The sequence below is a fragment of the Haemorhous mexicanus genome, chromosome 6, assembly GCF_027477595.1.
Source record: "Haemorhous mexicanus isolate bHaeMex1 chromosome 6, bHaeMex1.pri, whole genome shotgun sequence".
Taxonomy (NCBI): domain Eukaryota; kingdom Metazoa; phylum Chordata; class Aves; order Passeriformes; family Fringillidae; genus Haemorhous; species Haemorhous mexicanus.
In genome coordinates this window covers 54,358,183-54,385,713 of record NC_082346.1, presented here as the reverse complement: position 1 = coordinate 54,385,713, position 27,531 = coordinate 54,358,183, and the positions used below count along the sequence as shown (strand labels likewise).

The following is a 27,531-nucleotide window of genomic DNA, read 5'->3' as shown; positions in this document are numbered from 1 at the left end:
TTACTAAAGCCCTAAATTTTAGAAGCAGGAAAATAATTGTGCCGGCCATGGTGAATACATGTTAGATGCAATAAAGCATGTCTCCCAGCAGAAAGGACACTTTCTGTGCACTCTTATCAAAGGTATGCTCCTGTGCAAGGCCACTTCAGAAGACTATGAACCCAGATGCACAATCAGCTCTATATCTGGGAAAGCATATACCCATTACCCATTTTAAAAACAAAAGCCTCATTGGACTAAATTACCAAAGAACTGAAAACAAATTCATTAAAGCTGGGAGGAAAACTCACTCTGAGTATTGAGCAATCAACCTTGATCAAATTAAAGTGGGAAGACTCCTTAGATCATGACAAGACAAATTCTGAGATGCAAAACCCATCTGACCTGATCTACCTCCTCCAGCAGATGCCACACAGGCATGTCAGAATAATTCAAAATATTATTCCAGTGTTGGCAGTTAGATGCTTAATGACTCATGGCAGAATCCATGTGCATACCCTAGTGCTCATGGCCATTGTGATAAAACACTGATAGATATCATGAGAAATGACCTTGCAGAAATTTAACTTCTTAAGGTCTAAAACACTGACATGACTGAAATAAAAAAAAAACCACCAAAAAATAATTTTTAATTTTTTTAAAAAAATTTAAAAATAAAAAACCCCATCAAATTCCAAGCTAATGGAACTAACTGTGGGTATAGTGAAAGATTAGGCTGCAAGTTTATAATAACCTTATAAAGCATCTCCTCAAATTCTGAGTACATTGGAATTGTTAAATACACACAAGCAAGAATGTTATTTCCAGAAGAGCATTGTTTAATACAACATGATGATTGAGCCACAAAGCATCTTGCTTTACATTACCTTGACTGTTTTGTCCATAGAAGCTGAGAGAAGCATGTGACTTTGTTCCAGTATAGGACACCACTGGATTTCATTAACAGGGCCGCTGTGTTTAGACATGTAAAATATTAAGCTTTTGGGAACTTCAGTTACTTTATATTTAGATCCCAAATATGGCTTAATTAATTCAGAGATCTTTCTCAGAGCCTGCTCTCCTGATCCACTTAACTTAACATCACAATCTGAGCTACCTCTCTGGTCAGATTCTTCTTTTTCAGGCTTACTGGAATTTTCTTGACGCAATCGTTTTGGGATATATGGTCTAATTCCTTTTAGGGTAGCAGTGATGTCTTTATGTGTTCTCTTCTGGGAAATGCCATTTCCAGAATTTGTTGAAGAGCTTGAAGCCTGTTCATAGTTTCTGTAAGGCACAGATATTGCAGCATGGCCAGAGTAAACCCTCTGACAATAGGGAGGTGCCAAGTCAGTGTTGGTATTCTGTGCATAATGCTCAAGGGGATCTTCACAAACCCTGCTCCAGCCAGATCTGCCAGCACTCCCAGCAGGGTGCATTTCATGTGTAGATTTTGTACTACCAGGTGCAAAGTGCTGAACACAAGTCACTGAAGAACTCAGCTGGTTTGTCTGTCTGCCAGAAGCACTGGGGTCTTCAGTCTTTTCAGTTTCTGTCTCGGAGTCTGAATCTTCATAGGCAACCAAACTCATTATGGCTAGACACAGCAGACTCCAGAGATCTCAGTGCGGCAATCCTCCAAAATTATGATCTAAAATAAAGAATTGATCATTCAGAGCACAATTAATTACAGAGTCTACAATTTGAGTAACTCAGGGATATAGATACGCCTTTCTTAAAAAAAATTCAAAACTCTTATTTCTGTTTATTAATGGAATTTATTCCTCTGTTACAACACACTGTACATTCTATTAAGCAACATGATTTGCCTCCAAGCCCTTTGCATACATTTTTTTAATGCATTGCAGAGGTGCATATGCATACCATAAAACAAGGACAATGAGGATGAAAAGGAAAACAGCCTTACAATATAAATACAGCAAATTACTTTGCCTTACTTCCAGCATCACATCCTCACACACACACACAGAGAAGAAATTAATTAATTATGTAGTGGTTTTGTATATACATTTCTAAGAATACAAATACTACAACTGTTTTGGAGTCAGTCTAACAACATCTGTTTCTTAACACTACAGATGACTTGAAAGAAGTGTGTAGGGGTTCAACTAGCAGTTAAAGTGTAAACACATTTTTGACCCCTTCAGCAGCCTTGCAGTATGAGGAAATTTTCCAACTATATCCACAGAGCATGTTCCACATATGGAACATGTGTTTTACAGATCAGATATGCCAGAAGCTACACTGAATTCACTATTTGCATTTACTTAGAGAAAAATGAGAGCATAGATGCCTCAGCTGTGGAATAAGGTTTTTTCAATGTGTCCAGGAGAAAGAAATCTCCCGTCAAGACTGCATATGTAACATGCAGAACAATTCACCCTCATTATAATCCCACCAAGATTTTTCCAACAATTTGTATGGTGCATGTGGAGTATAGAGTTAACTACATTCAAACAACCAATCTGTCTGCAAAGCAGTATTTCAAGTTCTGCTGTTTATAGGCAAGAAGTACTGGTATGATTGATTAAATGTGACATTTTATTACTGCTTTGTTTCCTTGCCAAGCTGTTAGCACTCATTACGCTCAAGAGATTTAACCCACAACACTTTCAGACAGGCTGCTGAAATTCTTGGTTCAGGTCAGCACAGAAACTGCCCTCAAAAGCATCTTGATGGCAACAGGGAACACATGAAAGTCAGTATCTCCATAAGCATTTGCAGAATTGACACCACAAATGTAGGCCCTACAAATACTTCTGCAGGAGTAGGACTCTGGAACTTGCAAAGATTATTCATTTAACTTCAGAATTAGATCGACTTGAATCAAAACAACTGTGTTTCACATAATTTACAGAGGTGTTACATGACTCCAGATTCTGTTATCAAATTTCTAGGCACAGATGAAGAAGACAGGCACTTCTTAATACACACACATTCACCCTCACAGATCCTTCCCAAGATAAGTGATCAAGACATTTAACTGGAACAAGGTGACCAACATTTCAGCACATAAAAGCAACAAGATCTCCCTCTAGAGGACATTTTGTCATTATCTGAAGTTTAAGACAGTTATAAGTGACAGCAAAAAAGAGCAAGGAAAAAAATCTTTCTTTAATAATACAGCTTCATTTATTACAACAATATTTCATTTAAACAGAAAAAAGTAGTGTTTCATGAAAACTTAGCTAACAAATCAATTCAAAACCAGTAAATTGAAGTTCCTAGCAGTAAACTGACACATAAATAGGAGCTTGGAAGGGCTTCACTTCAGTAATTGTATCAAGTGGTTATTGTTCGTACTGCAGTGCTAAGCACATCTCCCAGCCAAATGCATCATGTCCAAAGAACAAATATAGTAAGAAGCTGACCTCTGGCTAAAAGCTATAAACTAAGATACACAAGTGGATTGAGTTAGACTTACAGAGTTACTTCTTTAACACAAAAAAAAAAAAAAAAACCCAAGCTGAGATTCAGAATTGCTAGATAGTGCCTTGCAAACACAAGGTTAAAAATGTTTCCCATGATATACTGTTAAGAAACTGTCTCATTAGATTTGGTCAGCATAAACCCATTCCATAACACACATCACCCATAAACCTCAGTACTTCTGTAACAACAAAGCATCTCTCTCATCTAAAAACTTCCCATCAACTTCTGTTTTTAAAGAAACACCACCCAGAGCCACTGCCCTAACCAAAGAAAAATGGCGGGTCGGGGAGGGAACCACAATGTATCTGACTGGAACCATCCTGTAACTAGACTGTGAATTTATTCATGATGCGATGTATTGAGCTAAAAGAAAAGTTTGCAGCATTTTGGTTTTCCTCGGCTTTCACAAGATTTATTTATCTGAAGGCATTGAAGAAGTGTTCAGCCTGAGGGGCACAGTGCCCGCGGAGGCCAGCAGGGCTGTGACAAGGCACAGAGCACGGCGGGTCGCTCACGGCGGGGCCGGGGCTGTCGGACGGGAGGCACAGCTCTCCCCGGGCCCGTCCTCGCTCCTAACGCCCCACAGCCCCGAGGGGGAAAGAATAAGCTACTGGACAGGGTTCGGCGGAGGCCACAAAGATGGTGAGGGGTCTGGAGTATCCCTCTTATGAGAGACCGTGGGAGACGCGTTTAGCCTGGAGAACAGAGGGGATCGCAGCAATTCATACAAATGTCTCAAAGGCGGGTGCCCAGAGGATGGTGCCAGGCTCTTTTCCATGGTGCCCAACGACAGGACGAATGGCCACAAACTAAAACGCAAGAAGTTCCACCCCAAGGCGAGGAATCGCTTCTTTTCACGGAGGGTGGCAGAGCATCGGCACACGCTGCTCAGTGCAGGCGTGGATCTCCCTGTCCGGAGACATTCAGCACGCACCCGGGCGCGTTACTGTGTAACCCGCTCTGGGTGACCCTGCCTGGGCAGAGGGCTGGTCTGGATAACCTCCAGAGAGCCCTTCCAGCCCTAAGGCTGCTGCGAACACGCGGCCCTCTCCAGCCCCCCCGGAGCAACCCCATCCAAGGAAGCGGGTCCCGGGAGGGCCCCAGCAACTGAGGCCGGCTCCTTCCCTCTCCCGCAGAGCCCTTGCCTCTCCCCAGACCCCGGGCGCCGAGGCCATCCGTGCTGCCGGGACAATGTCCCCCGGCCCCGGCCCCGGTGCCGATTCCCAGTGCCGATTCCCGGTCCCGGTTCCCGGTTCCCGGTCCCATCCCCGCGGTACCTGCGCTCCCGGCAGCGCGCCCGGAACTCACCTGCCGGCCGCCGCCGCGCCGCTTCTAAACACGCACCGGCTGAAAATAAGGCACCGCACTCAAACAGTTCCGCGTGCCGTAGCCCCCGCGCTGGGGCCGCGTGTTGGGAAGGGCAGGGTCAGACCGCAGCCCCTGGAGCGGGACGAAGCTCCTTTTCCGCCGTTGCGAGCGGAGTGGAGAGCGCTCCCTTGGGCTGGGGACGGGAGCAGGAGGGAGGACCGTGGGAGGCAATGGTTCCGGGGTTTACGTTTCCCAGCCGGGAGCTGCACCGGCCGTTCCGGCTGGGGTGATGCAATGGTGGTGACAGAGGAGCGGCGGGTGAGGAGCGCCGGGACGGGCCGGGATGGACATGGATGGGCACTCGGGGAGGGACCCCCGGGGAGGGGCCCCGGCGGGCGGGAGGGGGGCTGGCTGGGTGGTCGCTGCCGCCCCTGTGAGCGGTGCGAGGCGCCGGGTGTGGAGGGGCTCTGCCGGGCACGTTTTCTCCTTCACTCGAGGTGATGCACTCCAGGGCTTTTCCTTCATTCCCTGCGGGGTCGCTTCGCCAGAGGGTCAGGTGAAAGTGCCCTTTTCCCTGGGAAGGGCAGCGCGGAGTGTCCTGGTCACTGCAAAACGCACGGCACCGCACGAAGGGCAGAGCTGGCGAGTGGCCGTGCTGTGCCCGGGCAGGGCGTGGCAGGAGCGGGCAGACGCCAGGCTCACGGAGCACCGGCGTGAGGAGTCATTCTGGGCACAGCCGGGCCTTGCACGGCAGCTTTGCTCTTACACAGCTGCAGCACAGCAAAGATTCGTGTCGGGCTTTCTAGTGGTCACTCCTCAGTCTTTAAATGGTCATGTTATCTGTCTTCTCGGGGAATCGTCTTGCAGTCGATTTGTTGTAATTTCATGCATAAATTGAAGTTTGCCATGACTGGGAAGGTAGGTCTGCTATAAAGTGCAGCCTCTGTTGAAGTGCCTCTCAAGGCCTGTTTCACATGACTTCTGTGTGGATGCTCAATTCTTATTTTCTACCTACTTTAATTTTACTTTTCTTTTTTTGTTTTGATTTGTTTTACAGGAGGAAAAACAGTTTTCAGGAATGTAAGTGCTTTTAGACTTAGTCTCACATTCTTTCATTTGTTCATGAAAGCTTATTCTGGACTGTTGTATTACTGTTGTCTCTGAAAGTCATAATGTTTGTCTTCTTAGTGTGAAAACCCTGTTTTTTCATTCTCAGGTCTAACTTACCGAGTCAGACTGCAGACAGTGAAAATATCATAGATCTGTGATAGTCAGCCAGTTGGAAAGGGAGGAAGATGCAGTAGTGTTCTGATACCTTTGCCAAGGATTATTTTTGAGCTTTGTCTCATAGGAATTTAATATTTTGGAATGGACACAGGAGCAGTACCTATTATAAGTTCCCTGCATTTCATAGGTAGAAAAAGCACACATATCTTGGCTTTCAAGTTCACCCTGGCTCATTCTAGACTCTGGTCCTAAATATCCTAGTAGTTCATTCTCCAATTCCAATATTTTTTTTCTTTCAGATCTGTTTGCCTATGGTATGTCATCTCTCTGGGACTGTTAATTTTTATAATACCAATAAGAGAGCAAGGAAAAAAATCCTGATAAATAGTAGAATATCCAGACTTTTTTTTTTGGTGGTTCACAATTGCATTAATGAATTTCAAAAGGTAAAGACCTGTGTTCCACATCACTTAATTCCTGGCTTGGATTCCACCAGGAAATAGGGGCAGTACTGAGCTAAATAGAGATAACCTTTAGGCAGCAGTCCATGTGTTTTGCATTTTATAGTCACTATATCCTAATGTCTTGTTGCACCACTACTTTTGCTACTTCTTAATGAAGATGTACCTTCATTTGAGATTTCTCTTTTCAGCTTAAATACATAATATTCCGAACATTTTAAGGAGTCTGGTTTGCTGCTTTCCAGTATATGTGCCAAGTGTCAGCTGTCATTTCAGCCTTTCTGAATGGAGGCACCCCATCAGTAAGAGTGTACTGTAAGGAATTAAGTTAAAAAAACAAGTCACAATTTGTTCTACACCAAAGAAAATTCTTATTTGTGCCTTTACAGGCTTCAAATTTCACAAAATGATAAATATAAATGGCATGTTCCTACAGGAAGGGTGTGTCTTAATCTTCATAAACATTTTGTAATATGTATTTATTCTGTACTTTCTTTAACACTTAAAATATTCTCTGCTCATGAAGAAGAGGAAGGCAATATCCAAATAAAAATATGTAATTAAATTGCAGGAATGCATCAAAAAATTGTTTGATCTGCTTCAAATTACTTTTTTTTTAATCACATTTTTGAACTGCAAAAAGTCAATTTATAAAGGATCAATTTAGGTTAAAAGCTTAAGCATTATTTTGTAATCTAAGTATGGTAATCTAAGGGTCAATAGAGTAAACAAATTACATTAACAAGTGGATGTATCCACTACTCAGTTACTTTCTCAGGGTATTCAGCTGAAGCTGGAATGTGGGAATACTGCAGCTGACTGACAAACAAAGCCTTAATGATAGGTGTGTTTTGGTAACAACCTAGTTACCAAATCGACCATCAAAGTTTGCTAGGCAGATGAAAGCTTTTTACAGTAGCAGCTTAAATAAGCACTATGTACATATAGCCAAGGTTATGATTAGACTGATTATTTTGTAAAAGGAAGGCTTTGAAATACTGCTGAACAGCTAATGCAGCTGTTATATTAGTAGGTTTTGTTTTGCTTGGATTTTTTGTTTGTTTTAATTCTGGGAAAAGGGAGCCAAAGGAAGGTGTATTTTTACTAACACTCTGTCAATCTGTGCTCTATACACTGCAGTGGATCAGGAATTTGCTAGGGGGTCTCTCCAGAGAGACAAGACCTTTGTAAGTCAGGAATTTTCTGCATGGGCACAGAGCTTCCCACTGGGTGGGCACGGGCACCGCATGGCAGAGCGTGCTTGGGCACACTGCTGTGTTCTTAGTCTCAGCCTTCTCCTCATCTTAAACCATCTCCTGTTATTTTTCCTGCATAGTTCTGAGAAACACAGGCAAATTTACGGCCTATTGCTGACCCAAGGATTCTTTGGAAAGCAACATTTCTCACCAATGATCAATGTGTTTGTAACTTGTGGAGGAAAGCCATAAAGAAGAAGACTAAGCTTTGCTTTTGTGTGTCTGTCTTGGGGCTGAAGTACTCTATTAAATGTCAAGACAAAATTCCATATTGTAGTTATGAAAGTCTCATCATCCAGAATTTGACAGGTATCAGTGCAGGAACATTAACTAATCAGCAATCAGATGGCCTCTACCAGTTGTTCTGAGATGCTCTGAATTGTATATACCCATATTTAATTATTTTTCTTTTGCCAGGGATTTGACTTTGAAAAGATGTTCTAGTGTTAAATACGTAGACAGACAACATGAACAGTGATGTCTAAATTTACCTGTTGCACTTGTCGGTCTCTGTCCATTTTTATGTGAAACTGAAGCTCACTGTGTAATGTCTCCACATTTATCAATTTTATTTGAATAGAATGTGGTAGGGATCAGTATAGTTTTTTTTTCTTATTCTGTTCACTAATCGTGAAGACTTACACTAAAGTAAAACCTACTGCTTTTTGCCCTGCAGTTCTGTTTGTTGCTGCTGTTTTGACTCTCCAAGCCAAAGAGTTGGAAGAGGATAAATTCAGTTGAGTTGTACCTAAACAGATCTTTGTGCAGTCTGGCAAAATGGCTGACAGCCCCAACTGTGACTTGAAGTCTCTGAGTCCACTTCAGCTGTTTGAAAGAGTGACTGAACAAGGAGAAAAAGTCAGAGCACTGAAAGCAGGAAAAGCACCAAAGGTATTTGCATTTCATGTTTTGAACCAGCTGTTTTTTCAGTTGAGATATGTCTTTGAGTGCTGAAGAATTTTATCGTTCTCAGATCTATTTTGCATTGCGATGGGAAAAACCCTTGTTAAAAACTGTTCGTGTCCATTCTGTGAACTGTGGACAGGCATATCTGGAGTAAGGTAGTCACTGGCAAGACTGAAGTTTTTATTCTTGAAGTAAGAACAGAGTCCTAGGCTTAGAAATCTGCTTCATCCAGTTGCCATATCATGTGACAGGATCCAAGGCATTTATTTCTCAAGTAAATTTATGTCATTGCATTCTTCTCTGAATTTAGATGGTTCATGAAAGTCTTTTGCTCCAGGCATTATTGCAGACATTATCAAATATGTCTTACTGTAACTGTACTGACAGTCCCTTCTTCCTCTCCCTTAAATAATTTAGTAATTTGCCATTTATTTCAGATTCCCCATTGTGTCATCACTATTTTGGCAAGGAGAGCTCAATTTTAAATGGGCTTTCTTAGTGTGTTGCCTGTGGGAGAAAGCCTTGAAAACTGGGAGTCAAATAAAGTGTTGTTCTATTTATTGCTTGCATGAGATTTTACAATAGCTTTATACTAGAGAGGTCATAACCATAACTTCTTGTTCTAGTGTATCTTCCAGTCTGTCAATGAATTGTAATGAATAAATTGTTTTAAGGTGAGCCACTAAAAGCGTTGTAAAGTAAATTAGATAGTAATTTATATTTTATTTTTATACCTTTAGAAATTTATGGTAAAAGTGCTAAGCTTGCCTTTGAAAGGCAAGCAAGCATTTTTTTTCCTAGGCAGAAATTGAAAAGCAAGACAGAGGGGCTTTAAATGTCTTGGCAATGGTGATGATTTATATTCTAATGAATAAGTATTTGCTTTTCTTCTACACTTGACATTGATGCTGAAAGCATTTAAATAAAACAGAGTTTAGGGTTTATTAATGATGCAATTCAGATCAAAGCATGGATGTGGGCTTTTGAAAGGTTGGGACATTCATGTAATTGTCTATTTTAAGTATGTTAATGCAAACAGTTGTTTGGGTTTTTTCCTTTATTCAGGATGAAATTGATGCAGCAGTGAGGATGCTCTTATCATTAAAACTGTCGTATAAAACAACAACAGGACAAGATTATCAGGCAGGCTTGCCTCCAAAAGATCTTGTATTAATAAACAATGGTACAGCTAAAGAAGAGGATGAGGATTTAGTGGATCCCTGGAATGTGCAGACATCAAATGCTAAAGGCGTGGATTATGACAAGCTCATAGGTATAACTCTTCCTTCACTGCTACTAAGGAATTTATGTAAAGTGATCCTAATGACCACAGAAACAGCAAGGCATCATAACAAATCCAGATCAAAACATCATAGGTAACATTTAATTTATGTCTAATCTTAGCATTTCCATGTCTAAAGAATTTGCTGTAAGAGATGAAAATGTCCCAGGTGGAGAATTCCTATGAAACACTTAAGTACTTTGCAAGGAACTTTTAAGTTCAAAATCCAAGTTTTACTATGGTTTGTTTTTTGATGTAAGGACTGTTATTAGAAATTACACTGATGAAGACACTGTGACTGAGTATTCAGTGGCTGGAATGCAGAAGAGCATTTTGACCAGGCTGAATGATTCTTCCTACCTGCTTCTCTTGATTAGAGGGGGCAGGAATGATCCAAAACTAATGCAGAAATCTATTAAGTCTAATGACTTCCTCAGAAGGCACACTTAAAGCAGCCAAGTGTTGGCTGGAGTGAAGGAGTTGCAGCTCATTCAAAAACATGCAGTGTAATGGAAAATGTTTCAGATGGGGTTATTACAAAACTTGCAAAGTTTTGTAGTTTAAGAAACAGAGGTCTAGGTAATTTCCTTATTGGTTTTACAGTTTGCTGTTTTAATAACTTGTTTGAGTCTAGCATAGAAACAAGTGAGAGAACTATTCATTAATTTCTCTATTTTTCCTTTTTTTGTTATTGTCAATCTTCAATTCATGTTTAGTACCTCAGTTGTACATTGCTGGGGTCTGCTTAGTAGTTTTTGCTCACAGTAGAGCATACACCCTATGTTGCAGTAATCATATTTGCTTTTGGGACAGTTGCTTGTGTCAGCATTATTCTAATTCTTTGTGATGTTACTGAGAGATTGTGTCAAATGTATGCACACATTGGCTGAGTCTGCAGGAAGTAACAGGAGAAAGAGAAAATGGGAAAGGGAGAAGTGTGCAAAGAAAAATATAAATCAGTGTGAGAGAAGGAAAAAAATATATTTATTAGAATCTGGAAGTGGAAAAGATCTCTCATAATCTTGTTACTTGCATAAGAGTTACAGAAAAGTGATTTGGGTTTTTTTCCTGGAGGGAAGGGTCCTGACCATTTTAGAAAAGGAAGAATTGCACAATTGTGATAGCACAATCTCAGGACCTTCCTGAAAACTACTTACCATAAATCAGTTCATGCCCTTTTTTTCCTGTAACTGTGTACATAAGACCTTTCATCTTCCATAGAGTGTGTGTTAGCCTAAAAGGTTTTTACTTCTTTACACTACTCTCAGATTAGTGAATTTGATAAATGAGTCATTTTTCTTGTTCTAAGTGCTGTGTTGGAAATGTTTCAGAGAGGAATGCTAGCCTAGCCTCTTCAGGATGTGAAACAGTACCTGGTTGTTATTGATAAGCTTCCTTCTTTTCCTTCCCTTTTTAAAAATAACAATTAAAGGTGTTGTTACATTGGATAGCTCCTACCCTAAGAGAAATTTTTGTGCCACTATAATCTGTTACTAGTGGTGCCTGAGCAAGTTGCCACCATGCTTATATTTAATCAAACACAGAAAAAATGAAAGCAGTATGTGAATTGAAAGAGGTCTTCTCAAATGCTTGTCCTAGATGTGCACTTAATTGTATAGTAGCACAACAAAACAGCCTGAAGATATTCTGGGAAGGGTTCTGTCAGCTAAATACTAGATATGAACATCCCTAGAAATTTAATGTGTGGGAATGATTTCCTGGATTATTTGCTTCAGATTGAGCTGAGGTGGACATGCCCACACATTGAGGTGAGGTGGACTGGTCCACCTCAGTTCCACAGTTTCTTCTTCTAGCCCTTCTTTAAGGTAGGATTGGCATTTGCATTCTTCCAGCCTCCAGCTGCCTCTCCCTGTTGTCATGACTGTTCAGAGATCATTGGGACTGGCCTGGTCACCAGAGTTACTGTTTGACAAATATTAGGGTATACATGCAGTTGTATGTATGTAGTTGTAACAGGGCAGTGGCAAAGAGGAAAAGTGCACAATGAATTTTCAACAATTGCAAATATGCTTTTGGAAATGGCAGTTCTCAGGACTTCTGCACAGTGAGTTGAAAGCTGTCTTTTGGTAAAAGCTAGAACACCGGAGATGAAAAGCACATTAGGAAATTCTTTTAAAGCTTGTTTAGGAGCAGAGATGTTGTCAGAAGCTGTTTAGAAAGGCTGATTCTTTTTGAGCAGACAGCCTAAGATGTTCTGAACATTCAAATAAGGGGAAATAGGTAGGAAAAAATTATCTTTTAGCAGAAAAGGTGAACATGGGCAAAGAAAAGGGAGTTGTGCATCCTGTGAATGTTTAATAAAGATATTTAGGCATTTCCAGTGAAGTGTTCTATACCTCAGAGAGCTTTTCTAATCACTTTCTCTGACAGTACACAAATATTTCTAGGGTAGCCAGTCCCAGTTAATCCAGGGCATTTTCATGTTTTCTGCTGCTGTCAGATTAGCCTCTTACCAGTTGCTGTTGATGTGCTGAATCATTTTCATGCTCATTTGGTCTCTTTTTAGCATTCATTCAGATAATCATTTGCCGTTTTGTGATGCATTTTGCATTTTATTAGTGCAATGTTGAATAATTCTAGTATTGAATAGAGCAGAGTAGTAGCAAGCAGTAGATTCTTACACAGATTTTTTTCAAACAAATTTAAATTATAGAGCATTGGCCTGATTATTAGGATCCCAGAATTACTGGGAATTGGGAAAATACTGCTTTTTACTCTATCACAGCCTTTCCTAAACCACCAAGTCATAAGCCTTACTGATTGCCATGAAGAGCATTATGTATTTCCTTTTCAAGCCTCTTGAGGGGAGCAGTGTCTGTAATCATATACATATTAAAGAAGAATTAAGTTTGCAGAAGAGTATTTGGGGTTGGTGATATCGTTTGAGTGAAAGCAAAAGATGTTGTCTGACAGCAGAAAATTTGGACATCAAAAGAAACATTCAGAGCCTCTTAGACGTTTTTATTGTATGGCTTAGGGCAAGTTGGTGATCTGAATGTGTTTCTTATGTTTTGCTTGGAATATCAATGCTTCCGCTGTAAGGAGACTGCAATTACAGTAATTTGTGGATGGAGAAATACTGCATATTGTGAGTGAGTTGAGCCTCCTGGCATAGAGATAATACTGGAGGTGACTGCTGGGTCCTCAGGCAAGAATCAGGAAAATTGACTTTGACTTTTTGACTTGAAGATGTCTTTTTTAATATAGCCTGCATTGGTATGTTCTTGGTATTCCAAGATCTGGTTGTAGCTATGCTGTGCTTATTTTATTTTTTTTTAACATTTTATGATTATAGTTCGGTTTGGCAGCAGTAAAATTGACACAGATCTGATTAATCGAATAGAAAGAGCTATTGGGCAAAAACCTCACCACTTTCTACGTAGAGGAATCTTTTTTTCCCACAGGTGAGTTTTTCTTTTATTAAACTTCAAAAGGTCCTGTTGGGCAGACTTCCTGCAAGAATTATTGGGAGAAGCCTGTAACTAGCAAAAACCATGTGCTTCTATGCCAAGGCAAACCAACTGTGCCATTTGAAATTAGCAACTCTTGCAGATTTCCCCTGGCAACACTTGAAACTCTTGATTGCGTGGGTTTCAGATGTGTCCTCAGGAACCCCAAACTGAAGAAATGTGCTCAGAGTGCAGGCTCATTTTGACTCTGTCAGCAGCCATAGGCAGTGGCCTGGCAGAGAACTCCCGGTGCCACTGTTGGTTTCAGCAAGGCTCCCATGCATCTGTTTGTGGTACAGAAAAGGCTCAGGGAATAATCTTAAGCATGAGCCTGCCAGTGACCTTCACAGTTTAATGTTAGCACACAGGGCCTTTTGGGCTGTGGCACCAGCAGGTTTCACAGAAGGGCCTGAGCCTGACTGAGGGCATGACCTCCACCAGAGATCAGCTAAGCTGCTTGGTTGAACCGATTTGAGAAATGGCCCCTGGCTGTTTTGCTGGGCTCTATAGATTTCTATCCAGTGAAGTAATTTTAAAAGTTGCACAATTTCAACATTAAATTTTCACTTTTGATTTCATTTTTCTTTGAGGTTTTTTTTTTTCCCCATGAAGGCTAAAGGAGACCATGCTTTTCTTAAATTAACAAGAACTTTCTTATTTCCAGGACCTTTTACATACTATAATTTATTTATAAGTACTTTTGGCTTTAAAAACACTCAGATTTTGAATAAAGGCTTTTACTGTGGGTATTTCTTGCTAAAGAATTGTATGTTGTTTTCTCTGTTTTTTTCTCTAGAGATATGGACCAAGTACTCGATGCTTATGAAAACAAGAAGCCCTTTTACCTTTATACAGGCAGAGGGCCATCCTCTCAGGCAATGCACGTTGGTCATCTCATCCCATTTTTGTTCACAAAGTAAGCTGTTTCTACCAGTTGTATTCATCAATGCATTTTTTCAAAAGAAACATTGAACATGGCTTGTGAATCTGCCATGATACATTGCAAGGATATCTGGTTATGTGAGGTGAATATTAATGAACTTAATTCACTCTTACCTTTTCACTGAAATGATCACAATCCCTGCATCACCATAAAGCCCTTTTCCTTACTCTCTTAGCCATGTGGCACTCCTTAGAATTTCTGCTGTTCCTAAAAACCAGCTCCTTACAAGACTCAGTAATATTACTCTGTAAGGTGCTGCCTGCAGCAGCAGGACACAGAGACATTGGGCTCAGAAAGGTAAAACCTCTTTGAATTCTGTTTCCTTTGCAAGTGGTGACCTCTGTCATGTGTACAGGAAACAGTGAGTCTTTTTTCCAGGTAAGTTGTCATTATCATCTGTGTAAAACATTTTATTTCTTCACATAAATATAACTGCATATGCCTACAAAGAAAAGAGCAGACCTCTCCATATACTATTTAAATATATAAAAATATTTTAGCTGGATGATTTACATCTTCGTTTTAACTTAATTTGGGATAAAAAATGTCTGCTTCTTTTAGGTGGCTTCAAGAAGTATTTGATGTTCCCTTGGTAATACAGTTAACTGATGATGAGAAATACCTTTGGAAGGACATGACAATTGAGAAGGCATATGAATATGCTAGAGAAAATGCAAAAGACATCATTGCATGTGGTTTTGACATCAATAAAACCTTTATATTTTCAGATTTAGACTATTTAGGGTAAGTATTCTGAATTTCTTTCGAGCACTGTAGTGAAAAAAGTGTTAATATTTTCTCTCTAACTTTGACTACACTTATAAGTGTGTCTAAATTTGAAGGCTTCAGGACAAGTTTTGTAATACTTGAAATGGAAACATTTTTTCTGCTGTTTAACATTATATATATAATTATTGTCATTCTCCTATATAATATATGAACAAATACTTGTGTGTGCAATGTGTAAATTATGAAAAATATATTAAACCAGCTGAAATGTAAAAATACCTAAACCACTGAGAAACTTCCTGGTTGATTTGCTTAAGATGGTATCAAAATCAGATATGTTTACACTTTATTGGCTTTAACAGAAGGCATTTCAGCAACTTGTTTTGGTTGATTATTTTAATAATACAGCATTGAGTGAAGTTTAAAGAAGAATGTTTGTAGTAATTATTGGGGGAAGGGAAGAGTAAATTAAACTTTCAAGGCATAAAATTCCTGTTTGTAAATGATTCTCTAATTATCATCTCAATGGGCCACAAAAAGTCTGAAACTGTGAGACTTAATCATGCAGGTTTTTTTATGTTCTCAGCTTTTGCAGTCAAAATTTCTACATATACTCTGCTCCTCTTCTCATTTTATTTTTCCACCTTTTTTTTCTCACAGGACAAGTGCTGGATTCTACAAAAACATTGTCAAAGTTCAGAAGCATGTCACATTTAACCAAGTGAAAGGAATCTTTGGCTTTACAGACAGTGATTGCATTGGTAGGAAATTGTACTAGTTACAAGAAACAGTGCTTGCTTTCACTTTCAACTGAGCTATTTTAAATAAGAGTTTAAAGAGATTAGTGTGCCGTTCATGAAACAGGGAGAAAAAGCAGAAGGATTATGTTTCTAGGCAGATTCTGATGTTATTGTTGTTCCTTCAGAATAGAACATACTTTACAATGAAATTTTTAGCATAACTTCCACCTTTTTGACTTTAGTAAGAGCAAAGTACCAAACACAAATGTTAAGGAATCCAAAACAGAGAACTACTTTTTCTTTTATTTTCTTTTTTATTCTTTTGTTACAGTGATTGGAGCTATAGGCAATCTTACCTCCTAGAAATTTCTATACCAAATTTGTAAAGAAACTTGTCAGAAAAGGTTGCATTAACACACATAGGCATTTACATATATGAAAAAAATTGAGTGCTGAATAGCCTAAATTATCAAGGTGCTGGGTAACTCGAGTCTCCCATTTACTTCACTGTAATTGGAGGTTTCTGTCACATGGCCAAGAGAAAAGATTCTGTGTAAAAATTACATTAAATCCTGGATGTTTCTGAGCGTTATCATCATTCTTCATCCAGTAATTAGGCCAGGGACAATTTTCAGCCTTTACTGTAACCAAGGAGCAGGTTTGCACTTGTTTTAGCAGTGCTCTGATAAAAGATGGTATTGTGATTATGACTTCATCACATGTATGTAAAAGTCCAGCACTTGCTGTCTGTTCTGATAGGATTTTGATAAGCTCCAAGTTGGCCATGCTGGGATCAAGCCCTATATAAAAGAGAAAACTGGGCATATCTGAGATGCTCCATGAGTACAGTGATTATAGCAGTGATTTAAGATCTTAGAGGAAAGCTTATGTGATGACTGTAGCAATTGTCTGACAAAGTGAAAAAAAAAATGGAAAGCTTAGTCAGTTCTGTTTCTGGAAAGGGCAGATAGTTCAGTGATCAAGAGAGTATGCAGTGATGAACTTTTGCTGAAGTCAGTGTGGTCACAGCTTGCCTTTTCTATGCCAGTTGAAGGCTTGTCGACATTGCAGAAGGTAAAGGTGAAAAGGTTTCCTCAGATAAGGCAGCAAAGCTTGATAAAGGTAGAGCTTGGTCTTCAACTAAGTATTTGGATAATTCACTTGTGCATTTTACGTTCTGCAAAAAATTCTCTCTATTTATCACTGCTTCTGTTGATTGCTTAGCTTTACCAAATATATTTTTTAGGTAAGATCAGCTTTCCTGCTATCCAAGCTGCTCCATCCTTCAGTTCATCATTTCCACAGATATTCAATGGCAAGGAGAATATTCAGTGTCTTATCCCATGTGCTATTGACCAGGTAAGAAAATCATATTGCTTACCTTGGTTTTCATGGATTTGGTTTTATATTGTACCATTCAGGCTTTGTGGTGGTGTCTCGAGGCATCTGTAAAACATTCCTGCAAGCACCTTTCTGGGGTAGAAACTGAAAGACCTAAAAGATGAAGGCTTAACCCAACAATCATGTATTCATCCAGTCTTGGGTCTCTCTTGATCTCAACTCCATTCACACTGATCTGACATCTAGGAAAGCAAGACTGTAGCATCTATGCAAAAGCACACTGACATGGGGGTAGGAAGAAACTTTTGGCCATCTCCACGGTAACTTGGACAAGATGGAATGAGCTCAACTTGCAGCACAAGAGATTTCTGTTGAACCATGGGGAAAAACCCTCTCTCAGTAAGAATAAAGAAGCACTGAAATAGTTTGCCAGAAAGGCTGCAGAACCTTAAGAATTCAGCTTTAGAGAGAGAACTGAAAGAACATCAGATTCAAATGAGAGTAAAAGGGTCTTTAAATAAGTAGGATTTCTAGGAATCACATCCTTCACTGTCTGAATCTTTAGCTATTTTAGTCACAGGGACACTGGAAGAGGATGTAATCAAATTAATCAGCCACAATACTATGAAGTAAAATTTCACTTTGGTTGAAGTCACATCATCAGCACAGCACTGCCAGCTTGCTTGCTGCTTTAGTTCAGATTCTCTGCTGGTTGTTAAAATGCTTTGGGAGAAAGCTTTCATCTTAGACTGCATCCATCTCCAGGCGTATTAAGCAGTTTTAGCAACTATTTGAATTAATGTAAAATTTTGTAAATATGCCTATTACTTAAGGGAATCAGAGTGTACAGCAACATCACTATGGAAAAGGAAAAAAAAAGGGGATTTTGTTTGTTGGTGTTTTGAATTAACTGGATTGAAAGTAGGTTCTGGAATATTTCATGGTTTGCTTTTTTCAGTTTTTGGTTTTTTCACATCACTTCTTATGGCATTAATGAGTCAGCATCAATCAGAATTGATTTCAAATCACATTTTTCAACTTTATTCTTTGCTTTTACTGCTTGTTTTAGGATCCTTATTTTAGAATGACCCGTGATGTAGCACCAAGAATTGGACAGCCTAAACCAGCCTTACTCCATTCAGTCTTCTTCCCAGCCCTACAAGGAGCACAGACCAAAATGAGTGCTAGTGACCCAAACTCCTCCATCTTCCTCACTGATACACCCAAACAAATCAAGACAAAGGTAAGGACCTGTGAAACCTGATAGCACAAAGCTTTACAACAAAAAGGAGAGATCATGGAATCATAGAGTCATTTAGGTCATTAAGACCCTTGAGATCATAGAGTTCAACCATAAACCTGTCCCTGTCAAGTCCACCACTGAGCCATGTCTATAGGTACCATATTGGTAGAATATTCTCCAGCTTCATGAGAAAGTGCTGCAGAGGTTGGCCCACAGCTCCTACCTGACACTCCTTTGGTATCCCCCTCAGCTGTCTGGCACTTCCTTCAGAGGTCCTTCTGGTTACAATGACAGTTTTCAGTGTTTTCCTTGAACATGTGTGAATCGGGTTTTCCATACATTGCATGGCAAAGCATCTTCAGAAATTGACTGAGTTATGCAAATTTAGCTAAACTATCAAATATGATCTTTTGCCTTACCAGCTAATCTGACAATACAAATATTAGCTGGGATAGTGTACAAAACATGTCTGTTTTTCTGGTACCTGCAGAGCAGTGGTGTAAGAATAAGAGCTGTGGAGGCTCATGCTCTTAAAATAAATCTTATGTTGCCATAGTTATGAAATCTGACAGGCCATGATGTAAACCTAATACACAGCTCTTTCTCTTGACTGCCTCTCCTTGCTGGGAGCACCAAACATTGCATGGTGTTAGTTACAACACAGGTCAGACTTTTCTTGCTGCTTGAGAATCTGTTGCTGCCAATTCACAAAGAAATCTGCTCGCTCCAATTTACAAATAAACATTATGCTGAAATTCAACTCAGAAGGGGTATTTTCTTCTGAGTATGTTCCTGGTTTGTTTCTAAGTTCAAAGGAAGATTGCTTTTATCTAGTGTCAGTTGATGTAGTTTTGCAAAAGTTCACCTGTGTTGTGGTATTTAAAGAAAATGAAAATCAGTCCTTGGGAAGGAATTTATAGGCAGAAAACCAGGCATTGAATAAATGTCAGAGCAAGAAGAAAATATGTTTATGTTGTTTCTATTGGGCAGGCTTGGATTAATTCTCTTATGGTGAGACTCTTTGACAGCCACCCCATAACGCTTCATTCTCTTTTGTAGAAACTGATTAAGCAGTGCTGTTTTGAAGAATTGGAATTCTTCATGTGATTGGAATATAATAATTCCAGTTAACTAAGTTGTTTAAAAAAAAAAAAAGCTGTAATTTCAGAATAGAAACTACATGGTTAATGGAAATATTGGTAACATTCTTCCATGGTTTTTTCCTGGCAAGTAACTTGTGATCTGCAATGAGATCCACATTCATAACTCCTAATTCTACTGCTTTAAACTACTTGAAAAAATTTAAAAATAATTCTAGTACTTGGAATATAAAAGACATAAAGAAGAATCTGAATGATGTAAAGTGTGGAGTAATTGTGGACAAGCTGAGATTTATTTCAGCTTCTGAAGCCCATCAGAAATAAGTCTTTATGGAAATACAGCTTTAGTGAAAGACCAAATACTGTTATAGCAAATAAATAAAAAAATATATTAGGAAAAATGACTTCTGGTCATGAATGAAAGTTAAAAAGAGAATGCTACGCCAGACACAAAAAATTACTGCTTAAAGCATTTTTCAGATTATTGGTACATTGCTAATTAATGAGGTTCAAAACTTACAGGTAATGGAAGATAAAAAATTACTATGTAGTGGGAATGGCTAAGAGGATTCTGGGTAATCTAATGAAATGAGTGGCAGCATTTTAATAAACTATTCTTACTGTACCTATCAGCAAATTACAACTCAGTTACTTGTCTGTTTTCCTATAAAGTGTTATTTAGATTTTATGTCTGCAGACATATTGAGGATTCAGAGAAATTCAGGGGGGAAAAGATCAGTGCATCACTATGGATAGGTCACTGAAACTCAGTTAATGAGTAAATGCCAGAATATGTAAAAAAATGAATTTGAGACTCGGAAAGGAATCTTTTTATGTTTCAAAAAAAAAATGCTTTCACCTGTCATGTTGTATTCCTAAACCTCTGTTTAGGAGGAACACAAGCTGTAGAGATAAAGGGCATTGAAAAAATTTTGTACAGGCTTGCAAAATCTAGTAAGGAGGAAGGTCAGTGCAGAAGAGTATGTAAAAACTTCATTTTACAGATGCTGAGACAGCTATTCAGGCTGCCCTACAATATAAGAATAGATGTGTGTGGCAGATGGCAGTTCATTGCCTTAAAATATTCATCAGTGCCCGATTTCTGATTGTAGTTGCCACAAGACTTCATCTGTAACTTGGTGGTTGGAGAGATTCAAAAAAGCACTAGACAGTCTACACAGATAATAGGAATGTTCTTAAATTGTAAATATATAACAGCTCCTAGATACCACAACTAAAAAAACACCCTGCTTCATATGCAAATGTGTCTCTTGGCAGGTGGATAACAGTATCTCAGAAGATACAAGAGCTAAATGAAAGCTCAGCATATGGTTAAGAAATTTTTTTTTTCCTCCTCTTAGCAATTTATTTTATTTAAATTTGTAGGAAGATTAGCATCCTCAGAGAGTTCTACATATGTATAAAAGCTCAAAATAGGCCAGTGGCTTCTGAATTTATTGGGAATGGGATTAGCAGTTACATCTGTTCAGTAGTGCTGTTCATCTGCCTATAGGAAACTATGCTTAAAAGGAGGGAGGCTGTCAGCAAATATTCCATTTTTAGACTGAACAATGGAGCATTGGTCTGATTTTAAGCATTCTAGACAGACCTTTGTAATGTTAAACTTTGCTTTCTCTTGTTTTTCTTTTCCACAAAAAGGGATAAGGTTATCTCTAGGATTTCTGCAGGATTTTCCATGCCTTCTTCATCTCTTCCAAAATTAATTTCTTGATAAAGTAAATATCGTAATTTTTGTTACATGAAGTACATTTTCTGTAAGCACAAATTCTATCCAACAGCTTCAGCAAAAGGGAATTAAAACTTTTTTGATTGAGTCTTGGGTAGATTATTTTTAATTTTTGCTTAATTTTTATCCTGATTATGCAGTCTGAGGAGTATGTGTATAGCCATTTTTCGCTGCTGGGTTCTGATGACCTCCTTTTTTCAGTCCTGAGGCTCTGCTTTAACTTGTCCCACTCATTCCTCAGCTAATCCTTAGTAAAGAATTTGGAGGATCATGACACATCTCTGTTTGTAATAAAGTAATCCTGATTGTGGTAAGAATTACAGCAGGGGCCCCTGGTATTGTTTCAGATTAACAAGCCCCTGGTGTTGTTTCAGATTAACAAGCACGCCTTTTCGGGAGGCAGGGACACCATTGAAGAGCACAGGAAGTATGGAGGCAACTGTGATGTTGATGTGTCCTTTATGTACCTAACTTTCTTCCTGGAAGATGATGACAGGCTCGAGCAGCTGAAGCAGGTGAGTACCCAAACTGCAGAGAGGGTTATTAATTCCCTGCTCTGAGGACAAAGCTGTGCCTCAGCCCTCAACAGAGATGTAGCTCAGTCCTCCTGAGGACCTTCTCCAAGCAGGTAATTTTGGTGTTATTCTCATGCTCTCTCTCCCTTTCAAGTTTCAGTATTAGTATCTCAGTTTTTGTTTCTTTGCAGCATTCTTTCTCACAGGCCACTCTGTCTCCTTTAAAACAAAAAAACCCCAGTGTTTTCACAGGAATCTCCAACACTCTGTAGGACAGTATCTTCCCTACCTTTCAAATGAGGTCACCTTGGGATTAGTGTTGTTTTAATTGTATAATACACTCTGCCTTTCCTTATTGTAAAGTACCTAAACATTCTGCAAAACTACAAAAGCTCATGTCTAAAGCTTGCTGGGTTTTGGTTTTTTATCATCATCACAAGAAATTTAATAGCTCTGAGGAACTGATTCATTGATCCCAGGCAAAAATGCTTCATATACGTTGCTTTTTCTTTAAGCCTATCTGGCAGACTTCTGTCCCCAGGGCTGGTAGCAAGCCACTTCCCTTCCTTTTCTTGCCAATACTAGGTGGTGTGTTTTCTCTGGAAGGCAGGAGCTGCAGTAGATAACACCCCTGTCACATTGGTTTATCAGCTTTCTCCTGCTGGGAACAGCTGCAAGAAAATCAAGAGCTGCAGATTCTTCTCCAGCCCTCTACTCCTTCCCACTCAAGAGCAGGGTTGGATAGCTACTCTTTTCTGTGCTGTTGTGAATTCCCTATGGAAACCTGAAGCACATTTGACTCAAAGATATTTTTTTCATTGATCTCCAACCACTGCAAGAGTGTCAGCCTAAGTGTGCTGCAGAGCACAAAGCCTGGCCCCACAGCTTGCAGCTCGCTGCAGTGGCGCCTCAGAGCCTGGGTAGAAAACATGAAGTCACCCACTGGAGCAGCATCAGTGCAGCTGCTTCACCTGTACCACCAGAGAACACTTCCAGAGAAAGTAGCATTGGTGTTTTTATAACAAACTAACGAGCAAAAAATAACAGAATTCACAGAAGGACTAGATTGAGAGAGACCTTAAAGATCATAGAGTCCAATCCATGCCCTAACACCCCAACTAAACCATGGCACTGAGTGCCACATCCAGTCTTTTCTTAAACACATCCAGGGATGGTGACTCCACCAGCTCCCCGGGCAGAGCATTCCAGAACTTTATCACCCTTTCTGTAAAAAACTTCTTCCTAATATCCAGCCTATATTCGCGTTGATGCAGCTTGAGACTGTGTCCTCCTATTCTGTCAGCTGCTGCCTGGTGAAAGAGACCAGCCCCCACCTGACTACAACCACTTTTCAGGAAGTTGCAGAGAGTGATAAGATCACCTCTGAGTCTCCTTTACTCCAGACTAAACAACCCCATACAGACCTCAAACACAGACCTCAAACCACACCACTGAACTTCCAATTCCACTTGTTCTTGTTAAAATATTTTACTCTTGCTAAGTGAACATCAGCAGCATTTACACCTTGAGCAGCTGTTATAAATGGCTTGATCATGAGGAGAGGTAATCATGTGTATTGTCATTTCAAATATAGCTGAACTGTCCCAGCAGTGGTTGCTAAACGTGGCTGAACCAGTAAACTTGGCCTGTGCTTCTAAGCTAAAGCATTTCAGTACTGAGCAATGGAATGGATTACTAACTGTGAATATGACTACAGTGTGAACATAGATTCTGAGTCTCTTTGCTATAAAAAGGATATTTTAATCACATCTAGTCTCTTACCAAATGCAATGAGAGAAAAATGTGAGAATTTGTACCTGTTATTGAAGGAAAAAAAAAAAAAAGGCTTAAACTGTTTATTTGAACTGGGATTCTGGGGAGGAAAATTGCAGTTTCCTGAAAAGAATTACAGGATTTCCTAGTTAAACTAGTGAATGTAGTTTATTCAGTCCTTATAATAACTTGTCACTCACAAAGTTTGCCAGCTATCTTAATGTTTTAACAGGCAACAAGCAACTCCGCAAGTTGCATTTTCAGAGTGATACCAGATAATCTTCTAAGGCATGTACTTACTTTTAAGTAATCCAGATCTGTCTTTTAAAGAAATACTGATCACTGAGTCTTTTTGTGAATGGCACTATGTTCAGCAACCAACACTTTCTTGACAGGCCTACACCAGTGGGGAATTGCTCACAGGGGAGCTGAAGAAGGTACTTATTGAAACAATGCAGCCCTTGGTAGCAGCTCATCAAGAGAGAAGGAAGCAGGTCACAGATGAAATTGTGAAGCAGTTCATGACTCCAAGGAAGCTGGCTTTTGAGTTTTGAAGAAATGTATATGTAACTTAGCACTTCATAATCCACAGCCAAGTAATTGTTGTCTTCTGTTGCGTGTCATCACTCCCTAGTTATGTACAGCCTGTAATCTGTGCTTTATAAATAATGAGTAAATTATCATGAACAGCAGAGTACAGAAAAAGTTTAAAATAGGACTTGTATCTATTTAAAATCAGAATATGCAAGACAGAATTGATCCCTCTTGCAAAAAAGCATGTATGTCAGCCCAACATTGTATTTTAATGTATTTCATGTTGAAAATATAAATAAAATTTCCATTTCATGATAAAGGCTAACTTGGAAATTGCTTTAAATATGTTGGTAAGAGGTCATATCTCAAAGTAATAAAATGTAGCTCCATTTTCTTTTGTACTATGTACCTTAGTTTACTAGATTGTATGTCTTCTTGGGCTGCTGAGAACATGCTGCACACAAAAAAGTACTGAATGTTACAAAGTGGAATCAGTACAGAAAGAATGGACATCCGTGAGTTGAACACCAGAGAAAGAATATCAGACTTGTCTTGCTATCTCCTTCCTCTTTGACATTGGGCAGGTTGCAGAAATCTCACTGCACTTTTTTTCTGGAGCTTTTTACCTGATCTGAGTGCGTCTGGAAGGATGAGGTCATCAGGAAGCTGTCAGGTCCTTGATATTCTCAGGTGGAAGATAGTATAGGAAAGCAAATATTAGTTTCTAAGTATAAACAACAAGTGTTAAATCATGATATGAAAATTGAAGTTACACTGGACACAGGGATACTTTTAGTACTGTCTGTTCTCTTTCACTGCACCAGGAGGTTTAAACTAGGGATATTTATTTTAGGATGTATTCCAATGAGAAAATACACTTTGTTAAATACCTCATGTAATATTTAATTATCTCCTTTCTTCAAAAGAACTTCAATGTTTTTGCTATGATTCCTGGAAGAAAAATCCAATAATTAGCTATTTGTCTTGATCTGAACAGTGCTGAGATCAAGCTGTTAGATCTGTCTTGTATAGAATAGAAAATTGCTAGCCCAGGTATAGTCTAGCAAAGATGGTTTTATTTGATGTAGATAACAAAAGTGGGTTAACCTGGTTATGTTTGTTCAAGGAACCAAGGAAAAGGCAGAAGTGCAAGACAAACCTAGGCATATTGCACGAGTTTCAAACTTGTGCTGGAAATAGCAAGGCTTAGCTTTTGTCTTTTTCTTTACAGTTTATATGAGCTGACATTTCTAATCTAATGGCATTGACTTCTGTGAATTAGTGAAAATGTTTCCCAGAGACTCTCTCCATAACCCACAGGCAAAGCATCTCAGTGCCAGCAAGGGCTTAACAATGAGTAGAAAAACTTTCTTTTTTTTTTTTTCCCTAGAAGTAGTGAAGTAATTCTTAGGGGGAAGAAGCAGCTTCTTAAATCCAGTAATAAATAAGCTAAGTCTTAATTACTTTGGACTTTAAGGATGACCTTCCTGTTCTTGCAGTCTACTCTTTGTAATCTTTAAGCCATAAATAAAAGATAAGCCTTAAATTGACTTTAAAAGTGCTTTTACAGTCTTATAATGCAAATATATTCTTTAAAATATATGCAGATTTGTTCTGCTTGATTTATTTCATCAGCTGAGAATTGTTTTGTTATTCAGCAAAGGGAAATATGCTGTAGGAGAAACAGTGCCGTGTTCTATTCTAGATAAGCAGATGGATTATTTTATAACAATTGAAATATGTTTTGAAGGTTCTAGACAGAAAAGTGATAGGAATAATATTTGTTTGCTGAACAGCAACAGTTTTCAAGTCCTCTGAGGAATTCGTACCAACATGCTTCTGAGATGGTACAGTTTCTCAGAGGAGCCTTGATGAATTCCTGATTCTATTGTAATTATGGTTCATGTCCCAGGAGTCATTTTAAAGGTCAAGACAAGGCAGCTTTCAAAAACACTGAAATGTTATGAGACATTGTTCATTATGTTTTCCTCAATTTGCTCATTTTGTCCATCTCACTGTAATAAAAATGTAGATAAAAGTTTGTATCAAGCTACTTTTGTTTTACTTTTTTTTTTTTTAAGCCTTAAATTACCATTGCTCTGGTTTTGACTTCTCTTCCTACCTTTTTAGGTGTTGATTTGTCACCTGATGTAGCTGGTCCTTGTTTGGAAGTATTGGAATGGGGTGCCTTAGAGCCCCCTTCCAGGTAGACTTCAGACTGCTCCCAGACTGAGCTAGTAAGGGTCAGTTGTCCAGAGCTGACCTGGTCCCAAGCCAGACTGGATGTTCATGTCCCTGTGCACAGCAGCCAGCTCTGGGGTGGGGGAAGGTCCATGAGACCTGTTTACAGTGACACGTCAGTGGCTTTGGTGTAAACTGGTGCTTAAGTGGAAACACAGTGCTCACCATTTCTGTGCAAAAGCACGGGTTCTGAATAGCTTCCTACAAACACCAAGAGGGAAGCTGAAACCTGCCTGGATATTCATGAGCATTGTCAGAGCAAAGAGGAACTGCCAGCAGCATGGAACCTGATCCTAGTGTGACTTCTAAGTTTTTTTTTCCTCAAAGCCACCAACTTTGTTGCTGAAAGAAATTATCTATATGACAAGCTGCAATCAACATAGCAAAGCAAACCCAATATCAGTACAGCAAATGTGGTTCCTTCTTTCTGTTGGCTGGCCTTCAGCTAGCTAGTTTATCAAAATAAATAGTTCTGTGATCATTACAGTGGCTAAAGGTCAAGATAATACAAGGCAGAAAATAAAGTGCTGCAAACCAGAAGCTGAACACCCAAGTGCGTTGGGGTGTGTGTAGTGAAGTACATAATATGTGTCCTGTCAGTAAACAAAAATTGGTTTTAATTCATGTGCCTGTGGGTACAGTACTCACACAGTCAGTTCCTGTACCTGTTGCAGTTTGTATCAGCAGCAAGTTCTTACTCAGGTTGTCACACAGACAACCTGAACAGTAAGATGTTTTTTTCCCAGGATTGTGAAGCCCTTGCCTTCCTAAGGGCTGCCTAGAGATACAATTTGTCATTCATGTAGCATTTGTTCAGACCACATGAGAGCCTGCTTATAAGTGTTGCTGAACACCCCGAGGTTCTTAGAGTTCTCAGAGCTTTGCAATGGCTTCTGCAGTTACTCCCAATCATATTTGCAATTCCTCTGTAATTTCTCTCCCTTGGAATCAGCTGTATTTCAGTTACACCCACAGGAGGAGACATTTTTAGTTATCTGAGGACATGAGTGTACTGGGAAAGATGGGCTATTTAATATTCAAACCTTGGGCTGACCATGAATGGTATCAGTGCTGCCTAACAATAAATGGTTGTTTTGTCTGTTTTGCAGGCATTCTTTCACTGTCTCAGTTCAGAGAGTGTAATGCCTGAGAACAAGGTTGGCTGAGAATAACATGGCATAAAGGGGTATAATTCCAAACATCCAGGCAGAGCAGGGGTAAATCACTACCCAGTTAAATGCATCCCTTGTAGAAAGAGGTGACGGTAGTAGACTCTTAAGAGG

The 27,531-nt window shown here is 39.4% G+C and overlaps 2 protein-coding genes across 8 annotated transcripts in view; one reads left to right on the top strand and one right to left on the bottom strand.

Moving 5' to 3' along the window:
* The window catches only part of WDR25 (WD repeat domain 25), a 60,372-nt gene extending 55,493 nt beyond the window's left edge, over positions 1-4,879 (bottom strand). For 2 of the 3 annotated variants that reach the window (XM_059850327.1, XM_059850329.1), the window contains exons 1-2: positions 4,710-4,831; positions 867-1,630 (exon numbers count right to left, since the gene is read on the bottom strand). In XM_059850327.1, the coding sequence (XP_059706310.1) occupies positions 867-1,571 (705 nt within the window). In that variant the 5' untranslated portion in view covers positions 1,572-1,630; positions 4,710-4,831. Of the gene's footprint in view, positions 1-866; positions 1,631-4,709 lie in introns of all 3 variants that reach the window. The other variant, XM_059850328.1, reaches the window with a different exon arrangement.
* A 69-nt stretch (positions 4,880-4,948) lies between these two features.
* On the top strand, positions 4,949-24,326 carry WARS1 (tryptophanyl-tRNA synthetase 1). Of its 5 annotated transcripts, none has more exons than XM_059850334.1 (12): positions 4,949-5,058; positions 5,798-5,820; positions 8,361-8,575; positions 9,656-9,863; positions 13,189-13,297; positions 14,139-14,258; positions 14,847-15,029; positions 15,675-15,775; positions 17,001-17,113; positions 18,165-18,338; positions 21,560-21,700; positions 23,869-24,326. In XM_059850334.1, the coding sequence occupies exons 3-12, from the start codon at positions 8,462-8,464 to the stop codon at positions 24,025-24,027; spliced, it is 1,422 nt and encodes a 473-aa protein (XP_059706317.1). In that variant the 5' UTR covers positions 4,949-5,058; positions 5,798-5,820; positions 8,361-8,461; the 3' UTR covers positions 24,028-24,326. The 5 variants fall into 5 exon arrangements, with proteins under 5 accessions (XP_059706317.1, XP_059706313.1, XP_059706315.1 ...); XM_059850330.1 differs by having other exon boundaries at positions 4,954-5,058; positions 21,533-21,700; XM_059850332.1 differs by lacking the exon at positions 5,798-5,820 and having other exon boundaries at positions 5,017-5,058; positions 21,533-21,700.
* Positions 24,327-27,531: the final 3,205 nt, after the last annotated feature.

Bases quoted from the DNA above. Each gene is read 5' to 3' on its own strand.
- WARS1 (XM_059850330.1), top strand. From the start codon at position 8,462: ATGGCTGACAGCCCCAACTGTGACTTGAAGTCTCTGAGTCCACTTCAG. The intron at 8,576-9,655 runs GTATTTGCATTT...TCCTTTATTCAG, and splicing joins AAGCAGGAAAAGCACCAAAG to GATGAAATTGATGCAGCAGT. The intron at 13,298-14,138 runs GTGAGTTTTTCT...TTTTTTCTCTAG, and splicing joins GGAATCTTTTTTTCCCACAG to AGATATGGACCAAGTACTCG.